This window comes from Ictidomys tridecemlineatus, chromosome 1 (genome assembly GCF_052094955.1).
Source record: "Ictidomys tridecemlineatus isolate mIctTri1 chromosome 1, mIctTri1.hap1, whole genome shotgun sequence".
In the NCBI taxonomy this organism is placed as follows: domain Eukaryota; kingdom Metazoa; phylum Chordata; class Mammalia; order Rodentia; family Sciuridae; genus Ictidomys; species Ictidomys tridecemlineatus.
The window spans coordinates 178,216,965-178,233,499 of NC_135477.1; the positions used below are offsets into that span (position 1 = coordinate 178,216,965).

Sequence of the window (16,535 nt, forward strand, 5' to 3'; positions counted from 1 at the left end):
CCTTTCACATTCAACAGAGCCTTGGCTCAGCTGCAGTCTGGTGTGAAGAGGGCCCTTTCTTAAGGTACCATTGACCCTGTAATACACCAATGACAAATGAGTGGTACAGATGTGACCTGCTCCCTCCATATCCAGGAAAGACATCGCAAATGAGTCACAGTGCTCTTTGCAGCTGACCTTGAACTTGGGGTCAGAATCCTTGCACCACCACACTTGCAGGAACCATTACTGCAACAATAGGTGTCACCCCAGCTGTAACCTACCTGCCATCCCTTCATTAGCCAGAAGTCCTGTTTCACCTGTTGCTGCCTGTGTCACATGACAGCCACATTGCCTGTCAGGAAATCCAGGCATTCTGGTCCGGATTTTCCAATGGCCTGGAGAAGAACAAAATTGGGGGTTCTTCTCAAGTAATTGAGCTAGGAGCTGTCAGTTAGAGGTAAAAAAAAAATGAAAAAGACTGCCTTCTGGTGGGGGGGACCTTTATTATAAGAAACAAAAAATGTTATGTTTGCTTTATCATCAATTCCTCAGCTAACTGTTTGTTCTTTTTTCCTTCTGTTTTCTTTCTATAAAGAAATAAAGAGTTTAAACATAGGTAAGACGAAGAACTCTTTCCCATATAATTTGATATGGTTCGTTTGCTTCCTTGTGTTTGCTTTTAATTTTTTTTTATTTTTTGTTTCGTGCTTCTTGTGTAATGTTGTATATTTTTATGTACCAAATATAGTAACTTTTTTTATGCGCTAATTGTGTGTTGTGGATATGATAAGCTTTAGCAATTATGAAATGCAGTCAAAAAGCAACCAAATAAGCTGACAGTAATTAGAATTTCCGGGAGATGTAAGTGCAAGATAATGAACCCTCAGTGAACTTTTATCCCGACTGCTCAGCACGGTCCGTAATTGGGCTAAACAGTTGAGGCAAACTTCTGGCTTTTGTAAATGCTGGACTGGGTTCACAAAAGCTTTAATGAACTGGAAACGGGTCAAAAACTCATTTTCAACTCATTAATGATTTTTTTTCCCCTGGATTTATGGTCATTTAAAAAAAAACACACACACACAAGTTAATTGCCAATCTGCTGGTCAGAAAGAATCCAACAGTCAGATGCATTGAGAATTTTCATGGAGTTAAATCACTTTTGAATGGTATGAAGGGTGAAGACCAAGTACTTTTTAATCTAAATGACCTCTGTCATTCCATTGATCCAAGGTCATCATTTAAAACTATACTGGAAGAGTTCACATACAAAGTACACAACACACACATCTGTGTATGTACGCAAGCATTGCACCAAGATAGATATAGCAAGAGTGTTCTTGAAGAAAAATGACCTGATTTTTATTTGGAAGAGGAGACCAAACAGAGCAATTTATATTGCTACTATTCTTTTCAGTCCGGGTCATGTAATGTAAAGGGGCATCTTTATGATATTGGAAGAAAATTAGAAAAAGAAGCAAGTCCAATTGTATGAGGTCATCACAGTCAGTGGAAAGGCCATGGCTAGGAGGAGTCCTCTGCCTTCTTATTCCCTGGTGCCCCAGATTGGCTGGTTAGAGCACCCCTTGCATGTTGCGCTGATCTTAAGCCACAGATTGTGGAAGCAGCACTGCCCATCTGACCCGAGCCTCTTTGGGAGCACCGTGGTTGGAATGAATGTGAGGCCATGTGGAGCCACAGTTTCCTGAGCAGGCATTCACCCCACGCCCCCAGCTGCCCGCTCTTATGCTGGAGATCTGGAAAAGCCTCCTCAAATCTGGCTCCCTAGAAAGTCAAAATTAATTGTCTTGCTCGTAGATAGGCACAGATGTGCGGTGCCTGCCTCTTTCTGTTGATGGTGCCGGCTACCGTGTGTTCATAAGAGTGCAGCATCTAATTAAAACTCGGCACAAAGTTTTCCCTTTCTGCCCTAATTTGTTTTGCATGTATGGATATTCTCTAATGACTTAACCAAAAAAAGAGAGAGAGAGGAGGAGGAGGAAATAGGAGAAGGGAAGGAGAGGAGAGGAGAGGAACCCACCTAGCCTACTCTTTCCAACTATTGTCTAGGCTGGAATTTTAGAAAGACCTTGACTTCTAGTTCAATTATGTGTCTTAATAGCAACCTGAGGAGAAGCTGGAATTAAAGATGGTCTCGACTCACAAATTGTTCCTAAAAATAGCTCCCTAGATCTGTTTTTTTTTTTCCTTAATTTGGGAAAGAACCCAAATGGTAGTGTTTTAATTGGTAATTTCCCAGCTAATGTCTACAGGACAAATTCATCCAATACTATCATCACCCTCACTTTCCCTTCACCTCGCCCAGCCCCTCTGCTCCTGTTGCACCAAGTATAATTAATACCAGGAAGAACAGACCATGCTCTTGATTGGCAAGTGGCCCTGAAAGCTGCTCCCCCGCACTGGGGCAGAGGAGCAATCCCTGTTCGCCTCCTGGAGATGTGATTTGAATAGCCAGTATAGAAATAGCATGAACACTCACCCCAGCCTCCATGAGTGACAGACACTGCAAAGGGAAGATCTGGTAGGTTTTGAGTCAGAAGGAACATTAGCAATGATTCAGTTTGATTTCTTCATTTCCCAAGTAAGGAGGCGAGCACCCAGGGCAACCAAAAGACTTACCTAAGGTCACCAGCTGAGTACAAGTTGAGTTCTGAATTTCCTGTGTCTTGATTATGAGCCAACATAGTGTTTCTCTGTACTGGTTAGCTAGATGCATGGCAGACAAATTGTCCAGGCTTCTGAAACTTACACTTACATAATACACTTCACGCACACAAAGTTATGCATTCCCAAGTGCTCCTTAGGGCCCTGGTGGTTCTGGGTTCATACCTATGACCTCAATGTTACCCATGATTGGAAAACTACATCTCCTCCCTCAGCAACGCAGACTCTGGATGTGATTGCAAGAGGCTCACATCTCTTCCCACTAAATGCCAACTTGATTTGTGTCTATACCCAGGAACAATGAAAAGATCTGAGATCCTCAGATTGGAGATGGCTCCAGGGAGCTTCTCATAACAAAGTTAGGAAAACTCTTAGGTTGCCTCGCTATTCATGATCTAGTACCTTGAAGTCACTGATGAAGCATAGAGTAAAAAGGGGACATCACCAGGCAGCTTTGATCCTCAGTTTCACTTGAGACGATGCTAAGCCTGCGTGGGGATCTAGAAGAGGCTGACACACAGGTGGTTGCCTTGAATAACTAGCTGCTCACAAACCCAGGCCTGGAGTGGGGTCTTTCCTATCAGCTGCAGTCTTTCAGTACGAGGACAATCCAGGAAGCCCACGGTAGTGTGAGGGGAGAAGTCTAACTAGAAGGAGCTCAGAGCCATGCCAATGCCAGCGCTCAGTCACGGTGTCAGATTCCTTCCAGTTCACTAAAGTGGAAAGATGCTAGAGAGAAGGTGAGGGCGTGGCTAGTGGTTTTGTCATCTCTTTGATCCAGGAGGCCAGCTGCATAGCCCCTTCCTCATTTTTCTTTGTGCTTCTTCCAAAGCAACAACCCAGCACACAAGTACTACTTGGCCGTGGACCCCGTGTCCGGCTCGCTCTACGTCTCTGACACCAACAGTCGCCGAATCTACCGCGTCAAGTCTCTGAGCGGAGCCAAAGACCTGGCTGGGAATTCGGAAGTTGTGGCAGGGACTGGAGAACAATGTTTGCCCTTCGATGAAGCCCGCTGCGGGGACGGAGGGAAGGCTGTGGACGCAACCCTGATGAGCCCTCGAGGTAAAGGCTGCACAACAGAGCCTGCTGCCCGCCTTGCATTCCCCTTACTAGAGCTGAACAGCTTCCAGCAGCCTAAACACAGCGTTCCCTGGGATAATTTAACCCTGATAGATGGCTTTGGTGTAGGGGTGGGAGATTTTGATTTTTTTTATATTTATTTATTTGAGTAAACTCTATCACCCACATAGGCTGCAAAGGGAAAGTAGGGTAGACTGCACCTCGAAATTTCTGATCGCGGCTAGTCACAGAGTGCCAGAGTGCCAGCTTTGGGGACTAGAGCCAGAACAAAGCCCCGCGGGGACCTCCAACCACTCCCCGACTTTCCTTTGGACAATAATGTATATAAAGTCTGAAGTACAGTGGCCTGCCCAGCTATAAATACCCGAAAAAAATGGTAGCGATTAAGAATGGACATAATTTCCAGGGGTTCAGGATGGGGCAGTTCTTGGAATGAATGGGGCTCTGTTTTTTAAAGGACTGAGGGTGTTTTAGGTTAAGGATCAATCATCTAAGGGTCTAATTCCTGTTAGCGTTTTTAGCTACTGTGAAAGCAGCCTGCAGCATGGATTAGGAATGCCAAGCCTTGTACTGGAGCGCTGAAATAAAAATGCAAAAGAAATAGAAGCTGCCGTCTGTGCCTTATCAGCCCTGCTGCTGCGACAGGGGAATGCTAGGCTTGGGTGTCCCCCGGGGCGCCGGAGCGCTGATTAGAGTCACGGCTTAATTGGGAATTCTTCCTGGAGGTTACTTTTTTTTGAATTGGAAGTTTCTGACTATAAGAATCGTTGTTTCTCAGCCTCAGAGTTGCCATCGGTTGTGAAGGGTATTTGAGTAATTTACTATCAATAATTTTTAGAGGAATGAACTTTGGAAATAACTTCTTTTCTAAAGAGAACAGATGCAGGATCATTTCCTCATTCATACATCTGCAGCCCTGGTCCACGTGCAGCCTAAGGTGTTGTCTTCAGCTGGAGGGAAATGGGCAGGGCTACAGTGAGCACCCCGGGTGGGTACTATACTCATTTCAGCACAGTGCCCGTGAGAAAGGGTCTTGCCTTTAAAAGGCTGAGAATCACTGCTCTGAGTGGGCTGATCCATCCCAGTGAGGTCCCTGGTCCAAGCAGAGAGGGCCCAGCAGGGCAGCCCCACACCTGCACCCCACAAACCACACTCCTTTCCAACAGACACATTCCCACCGCTTGTCTTTTGAAGGTATTGCAGTGGACAAGAATGGGCTCATGTACTTCGTTGATGCCACCATGATCCGAAAGGTTGACCAGAATGGAATCATCTCCACCCTGCTGGGCTCCAACGATCTCACTGCTGTCCGGCCACTGAGCTGTGACTCCAGCATGGACGTCGCCCAGGTAGGACACTCTCTTTTTACTTCTCATCACTAAGCACCTCCTAGTTCTTGACCGAAAGGTCTCACCGGATTCCTGTTTGAGTTGGAAGAGGAGTGGGAGGGCAACAGATACTGGTACAGATTTGTTTGGAGGAGCCCGGAGGGGAACTAGACAGCAAGATGCAGGGGAACAGCTAAGACTGGGAGAGGAGAAAGCGTGAGACAGAGGAAAATTCTGCTCAGAAGAGTCGAGTTGGTGACACACTCCAGCCGTGGCAGATTACAGGGTAGGAATTGCTGGGTAATTACCCGTCTTCTCCATCATTATTGCAGGTTTGAGACTGTACAGTGTGGTGTTATATGTCAATCAGAACTTCCTGTTAATTGGAAGTGATCGCATTCTTGCCATGTAAACCTTTTCTCCGTGCAGTAGTGATCAGAGCAGAGTCTTCTGTAGTAGTCCCCAAAGTGTGCCTTTAGTCAGGGCTCTTATGGTGACAGAGAGCAGAGGCTCCCTCAAATGTATGGCATTTGTTCTCAAACAACCTGGAATATACGTTCACCCTTCCTGTAAGCGTCTTTTCAACCCTTGGTCAACCTCATAAATTTCAGCTCAAATTCCACAACAAACTGACAACTTGCTACTGAGATTTTTATTTCGAATTCCACAGAGAAGGAATGTGTTTGATTTGGTTCATTTTTTTTTCCCCCCAGGCAAACACTCAAAAGTTGTAACTTGCTAGCTGGCCTGTGCTTTGTCAGCCCTTGGGTCAGGGCCACCTTTCAAGCCACATGCCTCCTCCAAATAAACACGCCCTTCTCAGGCTACTGGCTTAGTGAGCAGAGTGTATTCAGGATTGTACTGACCCCTTGTGCAGTGCACTACCTGTGTAACCGTATACTATAGCTTGGACCCTGGTTAATCATCTGGAGCTGTGAAGCATCATAAGTAAAGCCAGTGGGCAGATGGGACGGGAGGTTTATTGCACAGTTGCTGTTTATTGCACAGTTGCTACACATCAGCATGGGCAATGGGAAGCTAGTTCAATGAAGAGCACCTCTAGGACAGTTTGTTAGTAAAAAAGTTAAAATCTGCATAAAGCCAATGTAAGTGCCCACACTCAAATGCTGGCCATATCATAGGCTATTCTTGAACACGATACCATGTCCTCCACAGGTTCGCCTGGAGTGGCCAACAGACCTTGCGGTCAACCCCATGGACAATTCCCTGTATGTTCTAGAGAACAACGTCATCCTCCGAATCACTGAGAACCACCAAGTGAGCATCATCGCGGGTCGCCCCATGCACTGCCAGGTTCCTGGCATCGACTACTCGCTCAGCAAACTCGCCATTCACTCTGCTCTGGAGTCAGCCAGCGCCATCGCCATCTCTCACACAGGGGTCCTCTACATCACTGAGACGGATGAGAAGAAAATTAACCGTCTGCGCCAGGTAACCACCAACGGGGAGATCTGCCTCTTAGCCGGGGCAGCCTCAGACTGCGACTGCAAAAACGATGTCAATTGCATCTGCTACTCCGGAGACGATGCCTATGCTACCGATGCCATCCTGAATTCCCCATCGTCCTTAGCTGTGGCTCCAGATGGCACCATCTACATTGCAGACCTGGGCAACATTCGGATCAGGGCGGTCAGCAAGAACAAACCCGTTCTCAATGCCTTCAACCAGTACGAGGCCGCCTCTCCGGGAGAGCAGGAGCTGTACGTCTTCAATGCGGACGGGATCCACCAGTACACTGTGAGCCTGGTGACGGGGGAGTACCTATACAACTTCACATACAGCGCTGACAATGACGTCACCGAGTTGATTGACAATAATGGAAATTCCCTAAAGATCCGACGGGATAGCAGTGGCATGCCCCGCCACCTGCTCATGCCGGACAATCAGATCATCACCCTCACTGTGGGCACCAACGGAGGCCTCAAAGTTGTGTCCACACAAAACCTGGAGCTTGGCCTCATGACCTATGATGGGAACACTGGGCTCCTGGCCACCAAGAGTGATGAAACGGGATGGACGATCTTCTATGAGTAAGTGGGTTTGTGATGTGTCTCCAAAGAGCGCTTCCCCGGGCCGGGCTGGCCTCGGCGTCGGCCATTCATGTTGCTTTTAAAATTGCTTAGTCACATTGTCTTCCTGACTTTAATGATTTCTCGTGGCCTCAAGATATTCATGTCCCTCTCCCTGACTCTTAAATGATTTGCTCTATTGGGTCTCTGATATTGAACATCCTACCTACTAGCCTTGGGAATTCCTGTTGTCTGCCTGCCGTTCAAATTTCAGGATATTGGACACGCACAGCCCCTGGGAGATAAAGTGCTGATTAACTTTGCTGATTATTCATGTTTGCCATGGGTGCGGAAATTAGAACCTAAAAGGCAAGATCCCAGTGGGGCTCCTGTAATTTGCCAATAGGTCCAGCAACACACTTGATTGCACAGACAGGTAGATAAACTCTGAATTTCCTCTTTAGCAGGAGCAGATCAATACAGATAAAGTGCTAGGTATATTAAAAGATGCGAGAGCCGGTCATATTTCCCCTAACAATTATCTCATACTTAATAGTCCTGCCGTTTGTTTTGCCAAAAAGCTGTTTTCCCTAGCTCCTGCAGCAGCTCTCGGTCAAGCTCCCGCAGGTATTAACCAATGGAGCGCTGGCGGAAGCTGCTAAGACTCCCCAGTCACTGACTGTGGCTGGAATGGAATTTGCAAGTATCTGATGTCCTTGGGAAAGGAGCATGCTAACCTTATGTATTCAGAGTGCTTGCTTGTTCCAGATGTTGCTGCTAGCTGAGAATTTAGTAAGTTGGAGCAGGGGTATTACAGAGGGGAATGAGGCAAGAGAGAGGAAAGAAGACCTCATTGTCAATCACACCTAAATCTAGGAATGTTCACTTCCTGTTTGTGTGCCAAAGGGCTTAGGAAAATGTAAAAGGAAGCTGTTGCCACCTGCTGGAAATTTAGTGCATTGTAGAATTGCTTTCCCTGGGTCAAGCTGCTTCTTGGGGCAAAGCAACCTTTCTCAGGCTTCTGAAGCCTCTTCATATTCTTCCAGGCACCAGACTTGATCACACTTCCCCAGAACACTTCCCCCTCTGACATTCAATCTGAGTGCCACCTTTAGCAATCACCCCAAGTAGGTTGAAGCTAGGCTTAAACCCATATACCTCTTGGATTTGTGTCTTCCTTTGTGGTAGTTTTGCAGAAAGACCTGTTGCATTTAGAAATCATTAGTTGGGGCTCCTGAATGAGAAAGAAATGCCCCTCTCAGGGAGGCCAAACCCAATTAGGCCTGACTCCAGGACTGTAGTAAAGCCTTGGCTCTGGTTTTAGTGGGTCCACACAAGTGGGCTTAGAGGGAAGGTATTTTACAGCAAGAGTCTCTAGCTCAGTAAAAACATGTAGATGTGATTCATATATTTTTTTTTTTTTGTACTGGGGATTGAACTCAGAGGCACTTCAACACTGCACCACATCCTCGGCTGTTTTTATTTACTTTTTATTTTGAGACAGGGTCTCACCAAGTTGCTTAGGATCTTGCTAAATTACTGAGGCTGGCCTCCAACTTGTGATCCTCCTGCCTCAGCTTCCCAAACTGCAGGGATTACAGGCATGCACCACCGCACCCAGCCATAAATCTTTTTTTAAATATTTGTTCATGAATAATTTTTTCCTCCCCTCCTTAATTTGATAAGCTGGGGTTTTGTTTTGTTTTTTCCTCATAATGTGGGTAAATCTAGTGATCCCAAATTCTGCATTGTGGAGGTTCAAATATGTAAGGTTCTCTTAGCAATTCTTTAAAAAAATATATAGCAAGTTCTTTTGGGTTTTATAGCACTTTTAATACATGGCCAGCAAATTGGTAGTTTAAAAAAATCATACATCAAACTCCACTTCCTCATGGAGGTGGGAGATGGAGACCAGCATTGCATCACCTTAACCAAAACTTCAGAGAGGAGTGAGCAGAGGAGAGAAAACCACACAGGCTTTAGGGTTGCCAGAAAACAGTCTGTCCTTCTGTGAGGACTTCAGCAGGTGGATTTCTCTCTTTCCACTGTGTTCCATGAGGCAGGGTACAAACCTTTCCATAGGGGGCTAGAGCAGCGGAACATTCTCTCTGCATAGACCTTGACGGGCAGAGAAGCTGTTTATCAGCTCAGCTGTTACAGTGACCCTCAGCAGATAAGTTTGATTCTCCCCATTTTAAATATAAGGAAGCTGAGTCTCAGAGAAGTGACTTGACTCTCCCAAGGCCACACGAGAGGTCAGCGGATCTCTATGTCCAGTACTCTTTCTATGACCCACCACTGTTCTACAACAAGGCTCTGAGTAGAATTTGGATTTCCATCTTCCATCTTCAGATGAAAATTGTTCTAGGATTTAGGGAAAGATGTTCCCAATAAGGCCATCCCATTAAGGACTCAGAGCAGGGGGAGGAGTCAGGGGAAATAACATTAATGAATCATTCTGGCCTCATTTTATGATCAGCCAGTCCCAGAAAGTTCCAGGGAACTCCAACCTTGGAATTCAGATTTCTCCAGATGCAAGACATTAGGTCCTGATAGAAGAAGTAGCCGGGTTACAGGATATTCCTGAGAGAATACAGGTTTTCACAATCTTCTGCAAAAGCCCCTGGACCTTGACACCAGGAAGACAATGGTATAGGTACCACTTCTGCCAAATATTCTCTGATTGGCCTTCGCCAAGTGACCCAACCTCTCTGAACGTCCGTGTCCACCTCTGCCAATGGGGATAATAATGCCAGCAACACATGGATGCCATGATAATCCACTGGGATAAGACACATAGCACTTGGCATACCCAAGTTCAACAGAGAATAGGTGCTGTTGGGATTCGAGGGACATCATTAAGTATTCTTCCATCTCCGTCCTATCCCTCAGGTTCCCAACAGCCACCTGCATAGTGGATACAGGAGCCAGACAAACAGAGACCTACTTTGGAAAAGCAGAACTGAAGAAAGCAGCCTGTACACTAGGTCTTCTTAATTCCCCACTTTGAATGAATCCTCTCGCTCCCTGGCCCTCAGTACTGCTGGGCCTCCCTTCCCTGCAGGAGCAGACTCTGCCTTAGCAAAATGAGGGTCTAGAGGGGCGGAGAACAGATCTCCCTTAAAGACAGGCCCTCCTTAAAAGAGAGACAGGAAAGAGCTCTCCAGTCCATCAGGTTCAGCTCCTTCTCCCAGTGAAGCAGTGGGGAAGGAGCAGGTGTCAGGGGGAAGGGTGGATGTGGACTTCCCATGGAGTGGAGTTCAGGGGTTATTTTATAGAATGAGCTGGTTTTGCAACACACACAGCTACGACATACCCCTTTGGCAGTTACCTTGCTCTCTACTCCTCTTTGGGCTTGGAAGTGGCTTTTGGAGAGCCGAGCAGGAATGGAGGAGACATGAGCTACCCTTTGGGCATCCTGCCATGCCTGTTCAATTCCCAGACTGTGGAGGAGAAGCCTTGCTTTGTTTTGCCTTCTCCTCTAGCATGAGTGCGTGGACTTTGTCTGTTTTATTCCTAGTCATATCCTTAGTGGTTTTTTAAAATGCATGACCCAGAATAGGTATTTCATGAATATCTTTTGACTAAATGAGTCCAAGGCCATGTCCAGCCCCACACTAGCCAAGACCTAGCTGGTTCCCTATGGGTACCATTGAGATCCAATTGCTCGAACTCGAAGATCCTCACTCCTGGGTGCAGAGTGATTTGCACAGAGACCTAAATCTGTAGACACTCCACAGAGGGAGTGAGCAGAGCTGCAGGGAGCTGAGCCCTGTTGCAACTTAATGAAAAACGTGCTTTGTCTGCCCCAAGATTCAGGTTCCTACTCAGTGCTCTGCTTCCCCAAAGTAGAAACTCTTGCTGTCCTGGTCTCCTCTATGGAAGTGTGACGGGCAGTACATTGTGTGTGTCCCAGAACTACAGGGGGGTGGAATGAAAGCCCTGGCCTAGGTCCTGGATGATGATCTCCTCACTGTCCTACGACTTGCTGGAGGTGACGCGCCTCTGCTCTCCATTATTGATGAGCTTTAGTGTGTGACACACCCCAAATCCAGACACTTGGAATTGTTTGTGGTTTATTTGCAAAAGTTTTTTCTGCTTATAAAGCATTAAACTCAGTCATATTGATTACAAATAGTTCCTAAAATATAGGAACACGTGAAAAAACAAAGAGTCGTCCAAATCCCCCACGAAAAATCGCCGTTAATGTTTAGACATCCAGGGCCTGGGGATGTGGCTCAAGCGGTAGCATGCTCGCCTGGCATGCATGCGGCCAGGGTTCGATCCTCAGCACCACATACAAACAAAGATGTTGTGTCCACCGAAAATTTAAAAAAAATAAATATTAAAATTCTCTCTCTTTAAAAAAAATGTTTAGATATCCATATTTTCAGGAGAATTTCTTCTATAATAGATACTTACATATTATCAAGGGACAACCCTTTTTACCCTGCTCTTTCTACCCAACAATATAGACCTCTGTAACTAGCCAAATTATTTTGTACTATTATGTGCACATACAAATAAATAACAACAATCCCAAGACTATATATAATTAAAATGTACTACTACAAAAAGAAAAAATATTATTAAGAAATAAAAACAATTTACTTTTGTCCATGCCAATAAATAGAAATCCATGTCATCAATGTTGATGACTTCCTAGGTTTATGTTATTCTAAAATGTCACTACTGTACATAGCATCTCTTTTTTGGCAGGGGGGAGGTACTGGGGGATTGGACCCAGGGCTTGCACATGCTACACAAGTGCTCTACCACTGAGCTATAGCCCCAGCCCATAAATAGCATCTCTGTACCCCTGCGTGAGAGTCGGTTTCTATAGCAGGTAAGATAGCACCAGGAAGCCCCTTCAATGAGAAGGCCTGAGTCCCCATTCCTGGTTACAGCACCAGGCCTTTCCAGAGCACGTGTCATCTGCCCTGGATAAGCGATGGGGTTAGAGATGAGAGGCTGGGCTCCCAAGCTCCCTGGGCTTCCCATTCAGAGTCCCTGCTGTCACCCTCACCACTTTACCCAGCTGGCCATCCAGCTCAGTGTGGTCCTGCTCTCAGCTTCAAATATCCTCAGAGTTTGACTTTCCAGTTCTCCCAAGAAAAAGCAAAATTTCTCAGACCACTGCAAGTCTCGGCCAGGTCTGCATTCCTGGAGTCCAGAAACAGTTCCCAAGCACCCTCCGGTGTCCTGAGCGCTCAGTGGTCAACTCAACTGGGTCACATCTTCCCCACCGCAAGCCTCTTATGAGGCACTCCCGTCCCTGTGTGCCGTAGGAGCTCCAGTATCCATCACTCAGAACCTGCCCATTTTGTCCCAATCCAGAGGGAGGCGCACCAGGGGTCCAATGGCTGGTCCTTCTCTTTTGCCCTCCAAACATGAGGATTTCATGGTCCTGCCGCACCCCCCAGCCCTCCTCAGCCCCAGAGCCTGAAGGCAGATCCTGGGAAGAGTCTGTTCCCTTTCCTGGGGTGGGTGAAGGCCCAGCTCTCAGGGATCCCTGGATTTTCCAAGACTGAGAGATGCTCTATGAATTGCAGCAGCAGAGGAGGTGGCAGCAAGAACTTGCACATCTCAAAAAAAGTAAAACTGACACTTAAAAGTAAATAAGAAAGGGTCCGATTTCAGGCAATGTGCAGGCAGCAGGGCGGGGCCCCTACACACCCAGATGTGGGCACAGAGGACAGCCGAGGATAGCATGTCCCAGGGAAACTGTAAGAAGGGCACCAGGGGAGCTGAGCCATGGTGGGTTTGTGGCTACAGGACCAATGAACGGGTGCCTGCAGCCAGCTTGCTCGGCTTGAACCAAGACATGGAGGTGACATTTGGCCCAGGCTGCCTTCAGGGAGGTCTTTGAGGTGACCAGTGGGATAAGCTGGCATCCCTGTGGAGGACTCCGGGCTTGGATGATCTCAAATGCCAGATCTGGATTTGATGGAGCAACCGTGGGAAAAGAGTGTGGCTTGCTCAGCAGAGAAGTGACAGGATGGGACTGATATTTTGGAAAGATTAATTTGGTGGCTTTGTGGAACACACAAATTAAAGAGCCAGCGACGTTTAGGAGACACTGTTGGCACTAACATGCCGGAGCACCGTTAAGTTCCTCCTGCTTGAGACCAGGCGGAGGGTTCTCCGTGAGCTGGGGCCAGTTAGTCAGTGGCTGGGAGGACGCACGGCTTGCTCAGGGCAGGTGGAGGTTTGGGTTGTAACCCGGAGCCTCCGTGGGATGCACGGGCCACCCCACTCCTGCGCTCTTTCTCTGGCCCCATCATCTGTCCCTTGTATGGTTCTGACTGCCCTTCCAACCAGTGTTTTTCTCTTCTAGCTATGACCACGAGGGCCGTCTGACCAACGTGACGCGTCCCACGGGGGTGGTGACCAGTCTGCACCGTGAAATGGAGAAATCCATCACCATCGACATCGAGAACTCCAACCGTGATGACGACGTCACTGTGATTACCAACCTCTCCTCGGTGGAGGCCTCCTACACAGTGGTACAGGGTATGCCCCGCCCACCCCTCTGCCCCAACCTGCCACGCTCTCGGGGGAGAGCCCCCCCCCACCAGGAACTCGCACACACCCCCAGTGCCCCTCAGCTTCTGTCTTATGCAAACATCCACAGCAAACCCACTCCCTAGCAGAGATAGGTCTTGTTTTTTTTTAAAAAAAAAAAAAGAAAAATTCCTGGGAGAAAAATGTCATCCATACACAACCAAATATCAACTTACTAAAAATGTCTTTTTTTTTTTTTTTTGGTACTGGGGATTTAACTCAGGGCCACTGGACCAGTGAGCTATACCCCCAGCCCTATTTTGCATTTTATTTAGAGACAGGGTCTCACTGAGTTGCTTAGCACCTCGCTTTTGCTGAGGCTGGCTTTGAATTTGTGATCCTCCTGCCTCAGCCTCCTGAGCTGCTGCTGATTACAGGCCTGCACCACCTTGCCCAGCTTCCAGCACTTTTTTATTTTTTTTATTTTGAGACAGGTTCTCACTAAGTTGCTGAGGTTGGCCTCGAGCTTGCAATCCTCCTGCCTCAGCCTCCCAAATCTCTGGGATTACAAGTGTGCACCCCTTGCCCGGCCTCTTCTCATTCTTACCCCTCTGTAGCCGTTGTCATCTTCTTGGGACTGTTTATTCTCTGGGGCCTACTACTGCATGTTGTTTTTTGTTGTTTCCAGTCTGATTCTCTCTTTAGTACATCATCTTTTTTGAGTTGGTTGCCCTGGGGTCAGAGGTCTGTAGCAATCTCTTGCCGGAACCAGGATCTCAAAGGTCCCTGGCCACCCCATGGTTATTGTTGCTGTTAGACATGCCCACGCGGTCCAGGACAAGCACAGGGGTTGGCAAGAAAAGGAATTGTGCAGATTAATTTTTCCTTTAATTAAGATATAATGTCAGTGGGCCAGCCAGTTGTCAGAGGATAAAAGTGTCCTCTTGGTAGATAAATGGTGACATTTCTGGACTATTATCCCGCGACAGAGCCTGTTTCAATGACTCTGTTTCTGCTCTGCCAAATGATTAATGATGTAGATTCTGTCCTTCTGTATGATGGCTGCAGTTGCCGAGTGACAGGTGCACCCTTGCCCACTGCCCCAAAAGCTGGCTTCTCGGAGGCCAGCCTAGCCCCGCTCCTTTGCCCAGACAATCAGGAAGCGGCGTATCTGTTCAAGGAGTCTCTGACTCGAGTTTCCTTCCTGTAACTTTTCGATAAAGGAAAAGGTCAGAAGTCTGATTGACTAGTGTGGATTCCATTCAGAAAGATAAATACACAGGGTGGGCACCGCCTGGCTCCATCTCCCTCGTGCCCTAGGAGCCTCCTGAGTGCTGGTGGAGGTGGAGGTGGCATGTGACAGGTCAAGAGCAATAGCTCAAGAAGGAAGGTGGCTTTTTGTCTTGGTTTTGTTGAAGAGCCCTGGCTGTGCTTGCATTGGATCTGACCTGTGGCTGACACCATCCACCCTGGGTTAGATGGAGGCAAAGAAAAGGCGTGGGGAGAATTGAAGTCACTTTCCTTTCCTCTATTTTTTTTTAATATAAGCTAAAATATATATGTTAAAGTTCAGGGATTTGATTGACACAAATTGTGTAGGCAATAGACATCTTTAAATGTTTAAATGTACTATTAATAGTCTTCAGTGAGTAAAAGAAAAATATCACGGCATAATTATTTCTGGAGAGCCACATATTAATAATGTTTTTCTTCCCATGCACCATCTCTGCCACTCACCTTCGCATTGTGTGTGCACTAATTGAAGGCAGCCCTAGACTGACAGCTGTAAAGTACCATGGAAACCTGCAAAAATAGGGTCTATTCTCTTCTGACTGATAGAGTGGATAATTTATTTCCCTGTGCCCATCCCCACTTGCGTTTTTCCAGATCAAGTGCGGAACAGCTACCAGCTCTGTAACAATGGCACCCTGAGGGTGATGTACGCCAACGGCATGGGCGTCAGCTTCCACAGCGAGCCCCACGTCCTAGCGGGCACCATCACCCCCACCATTGGGCGCTGCAACATCTCCCTGCCCATGGAAAACGGCCTCAATTCCATTGAGTGGCGCCTGCGAAAGGAACAGATTAAAGGCAAAGTCACCATCTTTGGCCGGAAGCTCCGGGTAAGTGGTTGCACCTTCCTCCCAGAGCTGAGGGTTGCCCGGCTTCTACGCCTGCCTTTCTCCTCTCTTCCCTGGAAAAGGCAAGTTCTTCCCTCAGACGGTAGAAGCCCCAGGTTTTTAGGCCATTTCCTAGGGTGGACAAGGGCAGCCATTCCCTGCTGTGGGATTCACATTGTGCTCTAGCTGGAGAGATCTGGGGTCTGCCTTTCCCACTTGACATCTCCTCCCCAAGTTTGCACTGTCTGGCCAGATCATGAAAGGAAGCGATGCCTACCATGTGCTGGGCATTTGCTAAATCCTGGGAGAATTACTTGGAAAGTTTGCACTTGAAGGAGCTGCCAGTGGTAGAACACACAGACACAAGAGGACCACAGGCTACTGAAAGACAGGGTCACCCAAGAGTCTGATGGGATCCCAAGAGATGAGACATCACCCTGCACAAGGGGGTCAGGGACAACATTCCAAGGGGAACAAATGACAGGGCCAAAGCAGGAAGTTGCAACCAACCCTGGCATCCCCACACCAGGCAACTAGCCCCAAGTTACAGCTTTTAAAAAACTAATGCGTAGCATGTATTGAGGACTTCAGTGATGCAGGCTCAAAGTTAAATGCTTCACTTGTCGTATCTGATTTTAACCTTTTCAACCGCCCGCCTCATGAGGTAGTCATGATTGCCTCTATTTCCCAGAGGAACACACAAATTCAGGGAAGCTAAACTAATGATGTGATGGGTAGGAAATGGTCAAGCCCGGATTTAGTCCCAGTTCTGTCCTTCTGTCTGGCTCACTTGCCAGGACTCT

At 47.3% G+C, this 16,535-nt stretch overlaps 1 protein-coding gene across 18 annotated transcripts in view; it reads left to right on the forward strand.

Moving 5' to 3' along the window:
- Tenm2 (teneurin transmembrane protein 2) overlaps positions 1 to 16,535 on the forward strand; it is a 2,558,256-nt gene that overhangs the window by 2,516,624 nt on the left and 25,097 nt on the right. For 15 of the 18 annotated variants that reach the window (XM_078052148.1, XM_078052158.1, XM_078052140.1 and 12 more), the window contains 6 exons: positions 578 to 598; positions 3,500 to 3,732; positions 4,945 to 5,099; positions 6,255 to 7,129; positions 13,446 to 13,621; positions 15,500 to 15,735. In XM_078052148.1, coding sequence (XP_077908274.1) covers positions 578 to 598; positions 3,500 to 3,732; positions 4,945 to 5,099; positions 6,255 to 7,129; positions 13,446 to 13,621; positions 15,500 to 15,735 — 1,696 coding nt within the window. The remainder of the gene's footprint in view (positions 1 to 577; positions 599 to 3,499; positions 3,733 to 4,944; positions 5,100 to 6,254; positions 7,130 to 13,445; positions 13,622 to 15,499; positions 15,736 to 16,535) is intronic. The other 3 variants (XM_078052210.1, XM_078052175.1, XM_078052184.1) reach the window with 1 other exon arrangement.